This window comes from Cottoperca gobio, chromosome 5 (genome assembly GCF_900634415.1).
Source record: "Cottoperca gobio chromosome 5, fCotGob3.1, whole genome shotgun sequence".
In the NCBI taxonomy this organism is placed as follows: Eukaryota; Metazoa; Chordata; class Actinopteri; order Perciformes; family Bovichtidae; genus Cottoperca; species Cottoperca gobio.
Genome location: NC_041359.1, coordinates 23,780,503 through 23,794,754, shown reverse-complemented (window position 1 = coordinate 23,794,754; position 14,252 = coordinate 23,780,503). Strand labels below are relative to the sequence as shown.

General features: G+C 42.3%; 1 protein-coding gene across 4 annotated transcripts in view; it reads right to left on the bottom strand.

The window, feature by feature from the left end:
- rap1gapb (RAP1 GTPase activating protein b) overlaps positions 1-14,252 on the bottom strand; it is an 82,303-nt gene that overhangs the window by 916 nt on the left and 67,135 nt on the right. For all 4 annotated transcript variants that reach the window (XM_029431175.1, XM_029431176.1, XM_029431179.1 and 1 more), the window contains 16 exons: positions 11,651-11,729; positions 11,509-11,562; positions 11,313-11,396; positions 11,120-11,220; positions 10,573-10,702; positions 7,626-7,781; positions 7,448-7,519; positions 7,279-7,365; positions 6,784-6,927; positions 4,875-5,006; positions 3,627-3,704; positions 2,814-2,923; positions 2,272-2,388; positions 1,576-1,705; positions 1,164-1,263; positions 594-703 (listed from right to left, as the gene is read on the bottom strand). In XM_029431175.1, coding sequence (XP_029287035.1) covers positions 594-703; positions 1,164-1,263; positions 1,576-1,705; positions 2,272-2,388; positions 2,814-2,923; positions 3,627-3,704; positions 4,875-5,006; positions 6,784-6,927; positions 7,279-7,365; positions 7,448-7,519; positions 7,626-7,781; positions 10,573-10,702; positions 11,120-11,220; positions 11,313-11,396; positions 11,509-11,562; positions 11,651-11,729 — 1,684 coding nt within the window. The remainder of the gene's footprint in view (positions 1-593; positions 704-1,163; positions 1,264-1,575; positions 1,706-2,271; positions 2,389-2,813; positions 2,924-3,626; positions 3,705-4,874; positions 5,007-6,783; positions 6,928-7,278; positions 7,366-7,447; positions 7,520-7,625; positions 7,782-10,572; positions 10,703-11,119; positions 11,221-11,312; positions 11,397-11,508; positions 11,563-11,650; positions 11,730-14,252) is intronic.

Here is a 14,252-nt window from a genome sequence, read left to right as displayed (position 1 = left end):
GTACTTTGTGTTTATTACAAATTATCATATGTTAGCAGGATAACACGCTAAACTAAGATGGTGAACGCCTTAAACATTATACCTGCTAAACATCAGCATTGTCATTGTGAAGGATGTTAGCATGGTGACGTTAGCATTTAGCACAAAGCACTACTCTACCTGATTACAGCCTGGCATGGCTGCAGACACTTAGTCTTGTTATGTCTCGTCTATAAAATGTCAGGAAAAAACAACTTCAAAAGCCAAAGATATCACATAAAAGAAGCACATTCTCAAATGTATGCTGGAAGTAGAGAATATTTGGTCTTTCTATTCAAAGAGTTCAAAACAATTAAAGGAGCAGTGTGTTGGATTTTAGCATCTAGCGGAGAATTTGCAGATTTGCAGAAACAACTAGCACCCCTCTGCTCACCCCTCCCTTTCCAAGTGTGTCGGTGGACTTCATATGAACGCTATATTCAATGTCTGCTAACATATCCTCCTAAATCCCACACACTGGACCTGTAACCAGAGGGAACAATCTTTCGAGTGACTTTGTAAAACATGGGGGAAAACCATCTGAGTGTCACCTAATGACAAGCAGGTTGTCTCACCGATGAGGACTTGTGCTCCTGCGAAGGGCGCTCCGTCTTGGGCCGGCTGTCTGTCCCTTTGGGCTCCGTTGTCTTCACTCCGTCCGCTTGCTGCTGAAGACGAGAAGCTGCTGGGAGGGAGGCGACAGACAGCGTGGCTGTCATGGTTAATAAACTCAAGCACATAATGCTGCCAGCTGTTCTAACCTAAAAAGAATATCCCAGCATGCAACAGATTAATGGTTCAGAGTGAATCATCAGTGATTTAAAAAAAACAAAAACAAGTGTGCGGCATAACAGAAATTGAGTTGATAAGTTTGCAAAGATGTACTTTTTAGGCTACATTAATTTAGGATGAGTTTGTTACACAGACTGGGCCTTCAGTGAGCTCCCTCAGTGCAGCTAAAGGTGAAGATCAGCACTCAAGGGGTGCTTCGATATTAACCGCCCGGGAAGCGGAGAGTGTTATTCTTACATCCGCAACCATCTAGATTTTCCCCAGATACTGTGGATATGTGATAGCTTGCCTGTTTCTCACACCTTCAGGCTATCACTGTGCCAGTAATGTGAGTCCTTTGCTGCTAAACTCACCTGGAACACTTCCCTGGCTTGTACTGCACGCACTGTCCTCGTCCACAGAGCCGTACACAAACGAGTCTCCCTTGAGTGGCGTAACACAAGACACACTCTCCTGTAGGAAGGGTAAAGGAAGTGGACAGCATAATCAGAACCACAGCTCTACTCCGTGACTGCGTTTGCATTCCTCTCATGGATAAACAGATTATTATGCATTACTGTGCGATACATTTTGAGACCCTGTCATTACTGGGATGTAGTGAAATCCATCAAACCTTCTTGAGGTTACAGATAAAGAACAAGCAGATCATTTTCCCTAAAGTAAAAATGAGATGAATAATAAGAATGTCAACAGCTGTTCGAAGCTGCCCGCTGTTTCGGTGGCATGCATGCATGCCATTATGTCTCTCTGCATATCTCCACCCACCACTCCAGTGTCGTACTCCTCCTCTGCCTCGTGCTCCTCCACTACGCTGGCAAAGCTGCTGGCGTTGGAGGAAGAGCGGGAAAGGTCCTGAGCCTCGGGGATGGACGGCGCCCTGCAACACATCGCCAAGCTACACACCTGGGTGACTCTGACCGCACAAATACCTGCACTTTTTCATATGCTGAATTTATTGCGGCAACACAATCAACATATTTTTTTGTATTACTTTCTCTTCCAAAAGTATAATTAATTCATCACCTTCATTTCACAGCACCTCAGGTAGCACAAAGTGACAGCAGTGTGTCTGTGCCAGGTTATTGCGTAATCTTTAAAGCTGTTCTGTATTTATTGCAACCCTCTAAATTAGCTCCATGTAGGGCAAGGCAATACTTGTACTTATATTACAAGATCTTTGACATTAAACAAGCTACCTCATGTCTGTAATGAACTCTAAAAGGAATATTCTACTGCGGCTTGTCTTACATTTAAACTAGACACATGCATAAATTCCACCTTGCAGGTGCGTCCCGCAGAACAAGAGAACAACATGGACGGTGAGAAAAAGATGATAATCTCCATGCAGAGTTGCTGTTCCAATCTATACAAACGTATTCCCTCCCAGGGGACAAATACAATGTCAATGTGTGTGAATACAATACAGTTTACTAGTATATACTTCATTTAAATAATAGTCACCTGTTCTTGGTAGTAGGGAATTCTGGAGAGCTGTGATTGGAGGAGTTGTCCGATTTGTTTTCTTGCCAAAAGTGGCTGCCCTCCGGTGCCCTCTGGGTGCTGGGGGACACCTCTCGGCTTCAGGACAGGGATGATACTGTCAGTGTGCTTATTTTGCACATTAGACAAACACTTGATGAATGTTATAAACACATTCGGATCATCTGAACATGTGCCTTTAACCGCCATGAATCACAAAGCGCTGTTTAACTATTGTTGTTATTGTTTGCTCACCATGAAATGAAGAGCATTTAATGAAGTGGGAGGCAGTTCTACCTACATGGATTGTGTGGGCGTCTCCAAGTGCACCTGTTATTTTGTTTCATGTACGCGAGTCTGCATGTTTCATTTTGAGTCAGCAGCAGCTGAGCTTGTTGCAGGTTTAAATGTGATATTCTAAATGGCTAATTTCCTCATTTTAAATGCTTTGCTTCCATCTGTTGCAACACTATTCTCTCCTCACTACCCACTCTCTGCCGATCAGCTCTGCTCTGTCCTCTCACCTCCTCTCTTGGACCTCCTGGATGTTCTCGATGCCAATGGCGCTGCTGCGACGGGAGCTGAATGGTCCAGACTTTTTCCTGGTTGGGCTTTTCCCAGGAATAATCAATGACTGACGGTGGGCAGGGAGAGGAAAGTCAGACACACACGATGGAGGTAGTACAACTAATACATTATACACAGTATATGATACATTAGGTTTACTGAAATGAAAAATGTTCATATTTAGAAATATGCTGAGAAATAACTGATGAACTGACGGCTTGATAAATCCTGTAATTACACATTTGGCAAAATGTGTCATTATATATAGTAAATATAAAATATATATATAATATAAAAAAAATAAATAAAAAAATTAAAGATATGTATTTTATATTAACTTATTTTCTTCTTTTAATTTTTTTTTTTCTTCTTTTAATGGTCTTTCTCGACTTTCTCAATTTCAAAATGTCACTCTTCTAATTCAAGACGCTGTATGAATAATCAATACGTGGCAGTGCATAAGAACATACTGTATGTGGGAGTCTGTTTTTCCTTTCTGAATTTCTTACTTTTCTCTCACAGTGTTGAAGAATAAATTTAAAAAGTACATTGAAGTGAGGTTCAGCTACTGTATGAATGAATGAAATTATAATTACAACCATAGAAATATATATAACTGAAAACCTCTCGAATCCACTGGAACTAAAACATGCACATGTCAAACTGTGAACTACTTACTGCACACTTACATGATGAGACATTATAAGACAAAAGCAAAGTGAAGATTAGAGACAAAAATAGTAAACAAGAAGCGAGAAATATACATGAACCTCTTCTATTGTTCCTATCCCTATGGCACTGCCTCGGCGTCCATATTTACTGGGACTTTTCCCTGGAACAAGCAATGACTGCGCCACACAAGACAGGGCAAGGGAAAGCACAGAGAGAGAGAGGAGATGATAGATTGAAAAAGTAAGGGGGGGGGGAAGAAAAAGAAAAGAACACATCATAAGATCTCATGCGCACAGGACACATCATTTAAACAGCAAGGTGCAGAAGAGCTTGACAAGGAGTTTGCAGCATGACTTAATAGAGAAAATAAGATATCGGGAAATGCTTTTCTCGGGCAAAGCGGACCGGAGGCCCGACACAGTGGGGCAGCAGGAGATGGAGTGCCACCGAGGGAGCAGGCATGTCGGCAGTTTCTGCCCTGAGGTTTACAGGTTTGTTTAGCGATGCATTCAGAAGGAGAAAAAAGGGGCAAAGCGGGAGGATAAAATCCAAAGGGATAGCTTTTAGAAAAGTTTTGAAAAATGGGGTTAATTTAGTCCCATTTCCAAAATACTGTCAGTAATCAAAAAAAAGAGTTGAAACATAAAATCAACCCCATCTTTAAAACAAGACACAAACAGGGCGGTGTGCTCCTCGCATTCATGGCTTGTGCCATGCATACTCTGCAGCCACACATGCACATGTACACGGCTGCGTAGAGAGGTTGTAACATTTACAGGAGGAAAACAGTCATGACAAATGCACAGTGAGGAGGGAGGGAGTCTGGGTAGTCATACAGCTGTTACACCGAGCTCACTATAAGATTCAGGAAAGAGACTCGACTGGGCTCACCAACAAACTTGCATTGAAAACAGGAAACCCTCTGATTCATTCCACACATGGATGCTCTACTCTTCACATCAGATATCTAACTGTCAGTAAAGATGCTCTCAAAAGATGAGAATGAATGAAATGCGGAAACATGTTGTTAATTTCCCAAACGAAACAGTCATTAATAGACATTAATGGAAAAAGGCAATTAATGAAAGACGTTTTAGTACAAAGCAAGAGTGAATTTAAAACGTCAGGAATGAAAGTGAATGCTTCGACGACGTACAACATACCGATGAAAGTAAAGTGATACAATGTGCCAACAGGAGAAATGTGCTTGTAAAAAAAAGGGGGTTAGAGCAGTCTGTGTTTATCCACTGTGCTGTGAATGGGGGGGGGGGGGGGGGGGGAATATACTGTATTCTGAATGTATGAGTTGTGTGTGGGCATCGTGTGAACCAAAGTGGGATACTTACAATCCCTGGGGTTTTGGGACTCTCTGCGGGATTGTGGGTAAAGCTGCCACTGTGACTAGTGGAGAAAGTGTGTGACTTCTTGTTACTGAGGCCCATGGCGTCCATTGACTGGCTTCTGCTGCGGATGACCCGCTACAGAGAGAAACGAGGAGATACTGTCAGAGGATCCACTTTGATGTTTTGTGGAAACGCAACTCACTGACCAATTTTCCAAAGCATTAATAAATACCAGATATATATATATATATATATATATTTCTTTAATTCAAATGAAGTGTGTGCAGGTTAGTACATACAGGTTGGTTCTGTGTGTGACGTACACTGAGAGTGTGTTTTATCCATGTTCACAAAATGTTGGTGGCAGAAGACATGTTAAAATGTCACAATGGTAAATGTAATGAAGGCTGACTTCAATTTAGCTGCATCAGTTTTCAGGTTCTTGTATTTTTCATTAGACTGTTAATAGACGTTACATTGTTAATAGTAACACCTGTGCTCTTCCTACTGTGACAAGTCATAATGTCAGCTGTGAAAAAAGTCAATTGTCAGAAAAAATACGATTCATAAAATGTTACTTCCCACGTCTCAGCATTTTGAAAGATTGATCTAAGACATTTTAATACTAATAACCAATATTTTTAGATCAATGAATTCAATGGCTGCACGATAACTATATTACATATCCAGACGTGTTTCGCACGTGTGTCAAAACATTTGAAAAATGTCAACTATTTAAAATAGCTTTGCTCCAATTGGACCATTATCATTTAACGAAGGTCAATCGAAATGACATATTTCAAATGAATATTTTTGGAATAAATGTGTTGAATCTCTGCCGACATGTGTGTGTATGTGTGTGTGCACATGAACTCATTGAGGTCTGTGCTTATGTGTGTGTGTGTGTGTGCAGGATTATTTTTCAACACTTAGGGGCAGTGACGGTCAACAAGCAGGAGGGAGAGGCTGCGTGAAAGAAATGTAGGTTCACAGAAGGTCGAGGAGAGTGCAGGCTTTGTGGCGGAGGAGCATGAAGCCGCATCTCTTATGCGTCTACAGTGGGGGTTTTTTTTTGCACCATTGGAGGGGCAGATGAGACACAGTGTGAGCAAGGAAGACAGTGAGAGAAAGTCGGAGAGGAGGCAGAATCTACACAGTTTGAGGCAGAGAGGAAGACAAGAGTGGGAAATATTGGTGGAGGCTTGAGGGAGAGAAAGAGATGCACCATGGTGGTCATCGAAAGTTAGAATGAAAAACAGAGACGGGATTTGAGGGCAAATATACAGAGGTAGTGTATGTTTGTATGGCGAATATGTGGATGTAAAGAGAGAGAGAGACGGAGAGAAAAAATTATACATTTCTCTCAATTTACATGGAGATACAGAAAAGATGGCAGAGAACTAGTTGGTGACACAGAGAGAAGAGAAAAACAGCGAGGGAACTCTGCCCATGGGAGAGCAAACTGCATCATCAGCTCCCTAATGAGGGGTCATTAAATCGTTCATCAGGCACAAACAATCGCAGCTCCTACCGCCGAGACTCAGCAGCCAGCTATGCTCCACCACCCTAATGGTCATTGATGAAGCACTCGGTCGGAGAAAGTGGCTTTCATACACAACAGGACGCTGCACAGCCTCAAAAACCACACCATCATGTAAAAACACACCCGAGTTCAGCAGTCGCAGCCCAGTGAGGAAATCAAATGCCACAGCACTGGTCCTTTGAGATACTGCACATTTTCTGTGCTTTGTTTTTTTTCTCCTCATGTGTGAATACCCAGAATCCCAGCCAAGAGACAGGGGAGGGAAGAAAAAAGCATCCTTAAAGTTTCTGCAGTCATCACCATTCTCTCTCATGCATGTGGGGTTGCAGATTAGCGGTGCGCCTCGTCAAATGAGGGACGGTGCTTTACCTTGAAGGATTCAAAGAAGCCTCCTCCACCTCCTGCGGCCCCGTTCTCCAGCTTATCATCGTCTCCACCCAGACCCATCATGGACTGGCTGTTGATGTGCAGCTCCTCATACAGAGTCTCCAGCAGGGCTGAACGTGTGCGCTCCTGACAACAACGACACGGTGAGTCTGCACAGGTACTAGCACTGACTTTGAAATCTAAAAATTCAAGTAAGTTCATCATTTGAAATGAAGGAATACGGGGCGACACTGATGAAGGTGATGTGACAGCACCACGTCGGGATAATAGACATCAGCACTCGAGCTCATTCGCACTGTGGAAAGGGTTAGATGACGATAAATCCATGTTGGCACTTGAGATCACTTTATATTAAGAACACAGCCGGCAGGATGCGCACCTATGCCAACAAGTGTGCACACGTGCCCACACACACACACACACACACACACACACTCACTATAGGCATTCACACTTCTATAGCGACACTCTTCTCACCTCGAGCTTGGCAAACTTCTCAGCCTTGTAGCAGGCGTACTCTGCATTGATGAGCTTGGTGAAGAGGAACTCACGGAACTCTGGGCCCTGAGGAAGGTCAATATGGTGAGCGAAAAGGTGGAGAGAATGAAGGATTGCAAAGGGGAATTGAGTTTGTGTGACTGCTGACCTTTTTGAAGATGGCAGGGTCAGGCAGAGCAGGCCCAAAGAACGGTACATCATCCCGCGCTGTCACAGACACCTTGAGGAAAGAGCAGGTGAGCACAGACGAGTGATGCAAGTGATGCACGTGCTAATAAAAAGCTCTTGTTTCTTGATACAATATCGGCTGCTTTTTGTAAACTAACCTTGTAGGTGACATTGTCCGTACACGCGTTCTCCACCTGCACCACCACATACCCGTGCAGGAAGTTGGACTGGATCATGTCTGGTACAAAGGGCGTGTTCTCCTCCTGGAACACGATGGCTACAATGTCGTTGCCAATGTGCCTCTTCCTCTGCAGCTGGATGGCACAGATAAACAAAACTAACAACAGCGGTAACATCTGAAATGACCTGTTAGAGTGTAAAGGCCCTGTCACTCAGTGCCGTATGGCAGACACGTCTGCTGGCACATATGACAATTAGCATATACAACGTATATGAACGCATACAGAGCCTATTGATAGCGCATCACATACTTATACAAAACGTATCAGAGCGAATGGCCAATAGATGCATAACGCATTCCTAGCGTATTCCTAAAAAAAACGCAGAATCACTTCCAGGAGTCGCACTGAAACTGGGAATTGACTGGGAATAAATGTAGTCGAGGCAGAGCGGTGGACAGGACTTTAATCCAAGAGCATAATCCTGGTTTTACGGCCAACTAATAGAAATCCCTGTGTCTGTAGTTCCTCTTGTGCAGAGGATCTAACACAGCAAATAAGCTATTTCTGAAGAGCTTTGTGAACTGATACTGTAACACCAGTTGATTTCATGCTGTATTTTGAGTTATATTGTAATATATTATATGAAACTATTTTAGGCACAAGCTTTCACAGGCTGTTGATGGCGTGGGAATGAATGAATCCTAACACCAGTGGAGTCACTCACTGCAAAGTCAAACAAAAACGGTTAATGATTCTGCAGATGGCCGACTGTCAGCGACCCAAATCGTCCCCGTTAAATAGCTGCATTTTCCTTGTTGCCAAAAGAACAGTTGTGCACTTGGAGGACAGCGTGACCGTGCCAAAGTATTACATTTTTATCTAAGATATATCTTTTTTAAAAACTTGGTGTTGCCTAGCATTAGGGACACCTTCTTCCTCTGAAGGAATATGAATCCACCTCGTTGCCTTTTGCTAGGAACTCTAAGATATTACTTTTTTCCCCTTCCTGTGAAACAATTACGACAAGTTTTAATAAGACTTTGCAGTAGTTGGGGAGAATATCCTTTTTGAGACGTGGTGAATACTGCCCCAGAAATGTTTTCCTTTCAGCAATGAAACAATAAAACACGAGTGAATATCAGAATGTCAACATATAATCTGCTCAGCCCTCCACAATGGAAATGGACCGTGACCCAAATCACTCCATCACATAGAAGAGGAAGCAGATAGATCACATTTTGCAAACGTTTGGTTAAAAACAGAACTTCCAAGTCAAAAATGTTCCGAGTGCAGACAGCGTTGGCAAAAAATAGACTCCAATGATCCTCCTCGGTAAACACTGTGACACCTGCACTGCAGCAGCATAAGTTGATAACCCTCCGTCAGTCATCAGGCTATTTACCACACTGAAGTACAGACGTTTCACAAAGCCACTTCACACCTGTTAGCTGCAGTGCGAGTGTGTGCACAGATTAACACAGCAAACATTTACTCTGGGATTAATAGATGGGTCTTCTCCAGTTAGCTGTTTAATTACTTTACAGCAACTGGCTGTTAAAGGCAGTCTGTTTGTTCACATGAGAACAATCACCCATCTGCTTCAGGCCCTGACAAGTTTTCATAATTTGCTGAAGTCATAGCAGACCAGAGATATGAAGGGAAAGAGTCCAACACCTCAAACTTTTATCAAATATGTACAAATGTTCCAGACTTTTATCCTGAATCAAAAAAGCTCCTCATCAGCCTTTTATCTGCAGTGTCACTGCAAAATAACACTAATTAATAGATATATGAGCAGGAAGTAAAGTCCTTTGTGGAGAAAATGACGGCCACAAACGGACCACATTTCTTGATATATATCTAACGATGAAACTGTCGTTATATTTGGTCAAATTTATTTCTCAGACAGCAGACGGGATATATTTGGCTGCAGAGGCAGGGCAGCCAGGTTACTACTGCGTCATCCCTGAGCTTATTAGCTGTCAGATTTAATATTTACTCACACACTGGGACTTTCTGAGCCTGGATAGCTGAAGAACATTCATCCCACTTTCCCTGTGCAAGAAGGTCAAACTCACCACGGACAGTTAGACACTTAAAAGCGAAACTACGCAGCAAGTGTGGGGCTGGATTGAGGCACTTGACATCTATTAACGCCATATATCCGCTCAAATCTAATCACATTCAGTCAGCTCTGGCTACATTCTACATTTTTCTTCATGCCTCAGCAACGTGGACAGTCTGTGTAGTGTTACTGTGGGAACAAAGTTCAAAGCACTCAAAGAACCAGTAAAGAGCAGCGGAGGACTCGTGCAGCGTACTGCAACATTTCATCAAAGAGATAAAAGCCTTCAGCCACAAAGACTATTGCAATGCTTGAATAAAATGTATACACAATGATATTTCTCTTGGACAGCAGGATGAATGAGAATGAAAACGTTTTTAAGATATTCACACTCGTTTGTTAAAGTGATAGTGGCTCTTGTGGTTTTAAGGGGTTGCCCAAGAAATAGTCCCCTACATTTTGGTTTTATTACGGATTAAACAAACAACAAATGTGTTATTTAGTGCGAAGAGATGCTGGTGTAAAGATTGTGTTTCTTTTGGACTCAGGCTCGCTGTGTCCTCCCTGTTTCTTGACTAAATTAAACTGGCGAAAGCTTCAGTATTTACCATATAGAGTGGTATCAATCTTCTCATCTAACTCAAGAAGAAAGACAAAATGTTTTTGCAGATTCAGATTCAAATGATTCGTCGTGCTTCATCATCATTCATCATACATTTTGGATTTTTAAAGCCCTGACCTATTAACTGCAGCTGCAGTCCGACCTGCGGATGAGTCACATAAGAGGATTTTACGAATCAATGAAGGACGAGAAAACTGCCCTGAATGTTAAATTTTATCATTGGAATATCACTATACCTGCTGTGAGTCTCCTTCTGTGTACGGCAGCTTGGTGGACACGTGGAACATAATCTCTTTATTATGGAAACATGTGTAGACGGATTCTGTTCCCGTCTGCCCATGAGCCACATCCAGCCCACCCCGAAACCTGAAGAGGAAAGGGAGAGGAGGAGATTTAAGGGCAGAAGCAAGAAAAAGAAGAGTGAATGAAAAGAAGGAGGAGATGAGGTGAACAGCCGAGAGAAGATAAAGAGACCAACAAAGCCGTGTTAGGAGTGGAACATAAGCGCATGCTCTCGGAGGACCGGACCGATCCACGCTCATCCATCATTGAGGGAATGCCAAGGGCACTTCTTCTGCCTACTCAATCACAATGTCAGCAACACTGCAAATATCAGGACACTCCAAATCGCTTTTTTCAGGGATTCATTTAAAGCCAACATTAATCAATAGCAAAGTGAATGATGACCTGCTTCTGACAGACATGAGGTGGAGCGCTACACTGAGAATTAAGCAAAAACACGACAGAAAACTAAAATAAATTGAACTTTAAAAGTGTCCAAACCCTTTAAAGTCATGAAGTTCGATCTTGTGCCCCAGAAACTCCAAGAACTCGACAAACGAAGGACTTTCTTCCATGTTCCCAAACAGCTCCTCCTCTGATGTCTGTGAGAAGGAAGCAAAGGACATTCTCAGGAGGAGTGACACACCACTTCAAAAAGCGAAGATTAGCAACGGTATCTCTGAAGCGCACTCACCTGGCCAAACTTTTGATAGATAACCCCAAACTTGAAGTTGTTGCTGATCACATGCTCATCAAAGGTGACAATGAGCCTTGATGCCTGAGGACGAGAGACCAGAACGTTTTCAGTCGGCTCCACGAGATGGAGAAGTGGCGTTTGGTCGATAGCAAGAGAGAACGTTTTATTTTGAAATAAAAGGATTAGTGCCTACCTTTGGGTAGAGGACAGGATAGAACCTATCCACGTTTACTTCTTCACACACAAGCTGCGAGTGGAAAAAATACATTCAGCCTTTCTCATATTAAACGTTTACTGACATTTTGAATATATTCGGTGCGATAACAAATGCTTACCTTGGCCATCTGAACCACATTGGGGAACTCAGTAAGGCAGGAAATTGGAATGACATCATGGTAGGTTTTTACCTTGTTGCTGAAACGCAAACAGTGTGAAAAGTCAAAACGCTCACTGTTTCAGTTTGTAATCCAAAGCAATCCTCCTGCTTTAATGTTTTCTTTCTTTGATGTTTGGTTCAAAGAGGACCTTCCCTATAGATGTTGCGTGGAGCTCCGGGCGTAATGGTCTCTACATGTGATGTGTTTGAGCCAATATTGGCTGAGAAAGGGTCAAATCACTGCCACGAAACCACGGAAACTGTGCCACGTTGAGCGCTACAAAGATACTAATGGTATTAAAACTCAAACATTCCTAACGGTGCAGTTAAGGAGCAGTTACTAAGAGTATAGATCACTGCAGGTTTACACCTACTGTTCACATCTTTGTTGCTCCTAAAGCATTGTGATATAATAGCCAAAAATGAACTTTTAGAGACAATTTGCAGGCAACAAACAAAATGCAGACTGTTTGCCAAGCCCCTCCCTGGAACAGCGATCTTGGAACAGCCACATCTTTAATGATCAGCCGAGTAGTGGAAGGAGAACCAACGAGGGCCGGAGTAACCTTCTCCTGGTGTAAGTTTTATTTTAAGTTCACAACAACAAGCAGTTCAGGCTGGTTTTGCTGAGGTTATGAAAATAAAAACTACCGGTGTACAAAAATGAAAAAAAGAAAACATGAATAAAACTAAACTTTTTAAAAGAACAGAAGAAAAACCATAAGTCAAAGTAAGTCCAAGCCCGTGGCTATTGGGCAGCTAGCATTAAGCTTCCAGCAGGTCTGCAGCTGAAATAACTTCCACTCAAACAAACATAGGAGGAGGAGCTTCTACCCTTTGCTTTTAAACAGGAAGCTCCTGCTACACACAATCCAAAGTTAGTACTGAGAGCATTTCTGATCATTATTCTAATTCAACTAACATAGAAGTATTTACAATATAAGTTGTTGTTGTTGTTATCTTAAAAATACTTTTACACAATGAAAACCCAACACTGTACAGTCTGAGTCGCCTCTACTTTAAAGACCATTGGGAGATCTCACTTCCTGTTTGGCAGTTTGGACCCATGACCAGCAGGATGTATTGATGGGAACTCATGCAACAGACATTTGGTTGATTAAAGTTAAATGAATAAATGAACTTAGTTGTTATTCAAACAACAATGTGAATGACGATAGTATACACTGACCAGAAATGACTTAAAGTTAGCAGCTTAGCATGCTATACCCACATGTGTTAACCATGCCAACATAACTCAGCCACAGTTAAGTCATGGGCTACACAACTTAGCAACACAAGTGGGAATACAGATCTAATGTGCCGGCAGGGTGGAATAAATAATAGAACTGCAAAAACTAGATTGTATCTAACTAGTGTGCAAGCTATTTGTATAAGGTTAGCGTGTGAAGTAGGCAATAGTGCGCATTTAATCTGTACGCTATAGAATATCGCTTGGTGTGTGTGTGTAGAGCTTTAACAGTAGAATTATGATTATGAGATATCATGTAGATCTCTAACAGATGGTTTAAATATGGACTTTGAGTCAGTGCCTGTGATTACACAAGCTGAGGTGACGGGGGTGACGGGGTGACTGTGGGTGGTGCCCACTGGAGTGGAAATCATCACTATGTGAAAAATGTGACTGTTACCTGGCAACATACTCATCCACTCTAAAGCTCCATTAACAAAGAGACTGCAGCTATTAAAATCTGGAGTGGAGTCTCTCTGGTGCTAAAATTAATTCACAGGTTATATGTTGCGTGGAGTTCTGCCTCGCTCCCCCTCGTCTGTCTTTAACAGTGTGAACGTGAAGGAGTAGAGGATTTCGGTGAGTGAGCAGGTGGGAGCCGTTACACTTCTACAACGTGTGCCGATTGTTGAGTACTTTGTGGCACAGAATTTAAGTCATTTAAACAGAGAAGCTTTAGTGTTTATGCTGTAGCACACAAACAATTGAACTCTTCTATTTGTATTCAGAATGTTACACAACTACAGTACTTAATGACACAAATCTCCGGCATGTGTTTTGATGTGTTTCTAAGGACTTTCTCCTAATCTGCCATGGTATTTCTTTTCAAATATTATCTGAATTAATTGAATTATTTAATTTTTGATAAAGCTTATAGTTAGGGCTGGCTCAGGTTTACCTTGGATCAGCCCCTAGTTATGCTGCTATAGGCTTAGACTGCCGGGGGACACCTCCCTGCTCTCCTCCTTCTCTTCCTCTCTCCTCCCCTCCCTCTCTTCTTCTCCCTCTCTATCTGTTTGCATTTATGTAAATGTATGTTACTAACTCATCATCCGGGGAATCATCCCCAGAGTTTCTGTGTCTCATGTGGCAGGTTGCCACTGATAAAGTTTACGTCAGGATCATGAATCGTGGCTGCGCCTGCTGCCCTGGTCCTGCTGGACACCGGGAAGCCTTTTTGACATTTTCCTGGATTCATCCATACTTTTTCTTTTTCAACACAACATCATTTTCTGTCAAATGTTGTATTTGTACTATTTTGTTTATCCTGTACACACGACATCTATTGCACGTCTGTCCGTCCTGGGAGAGG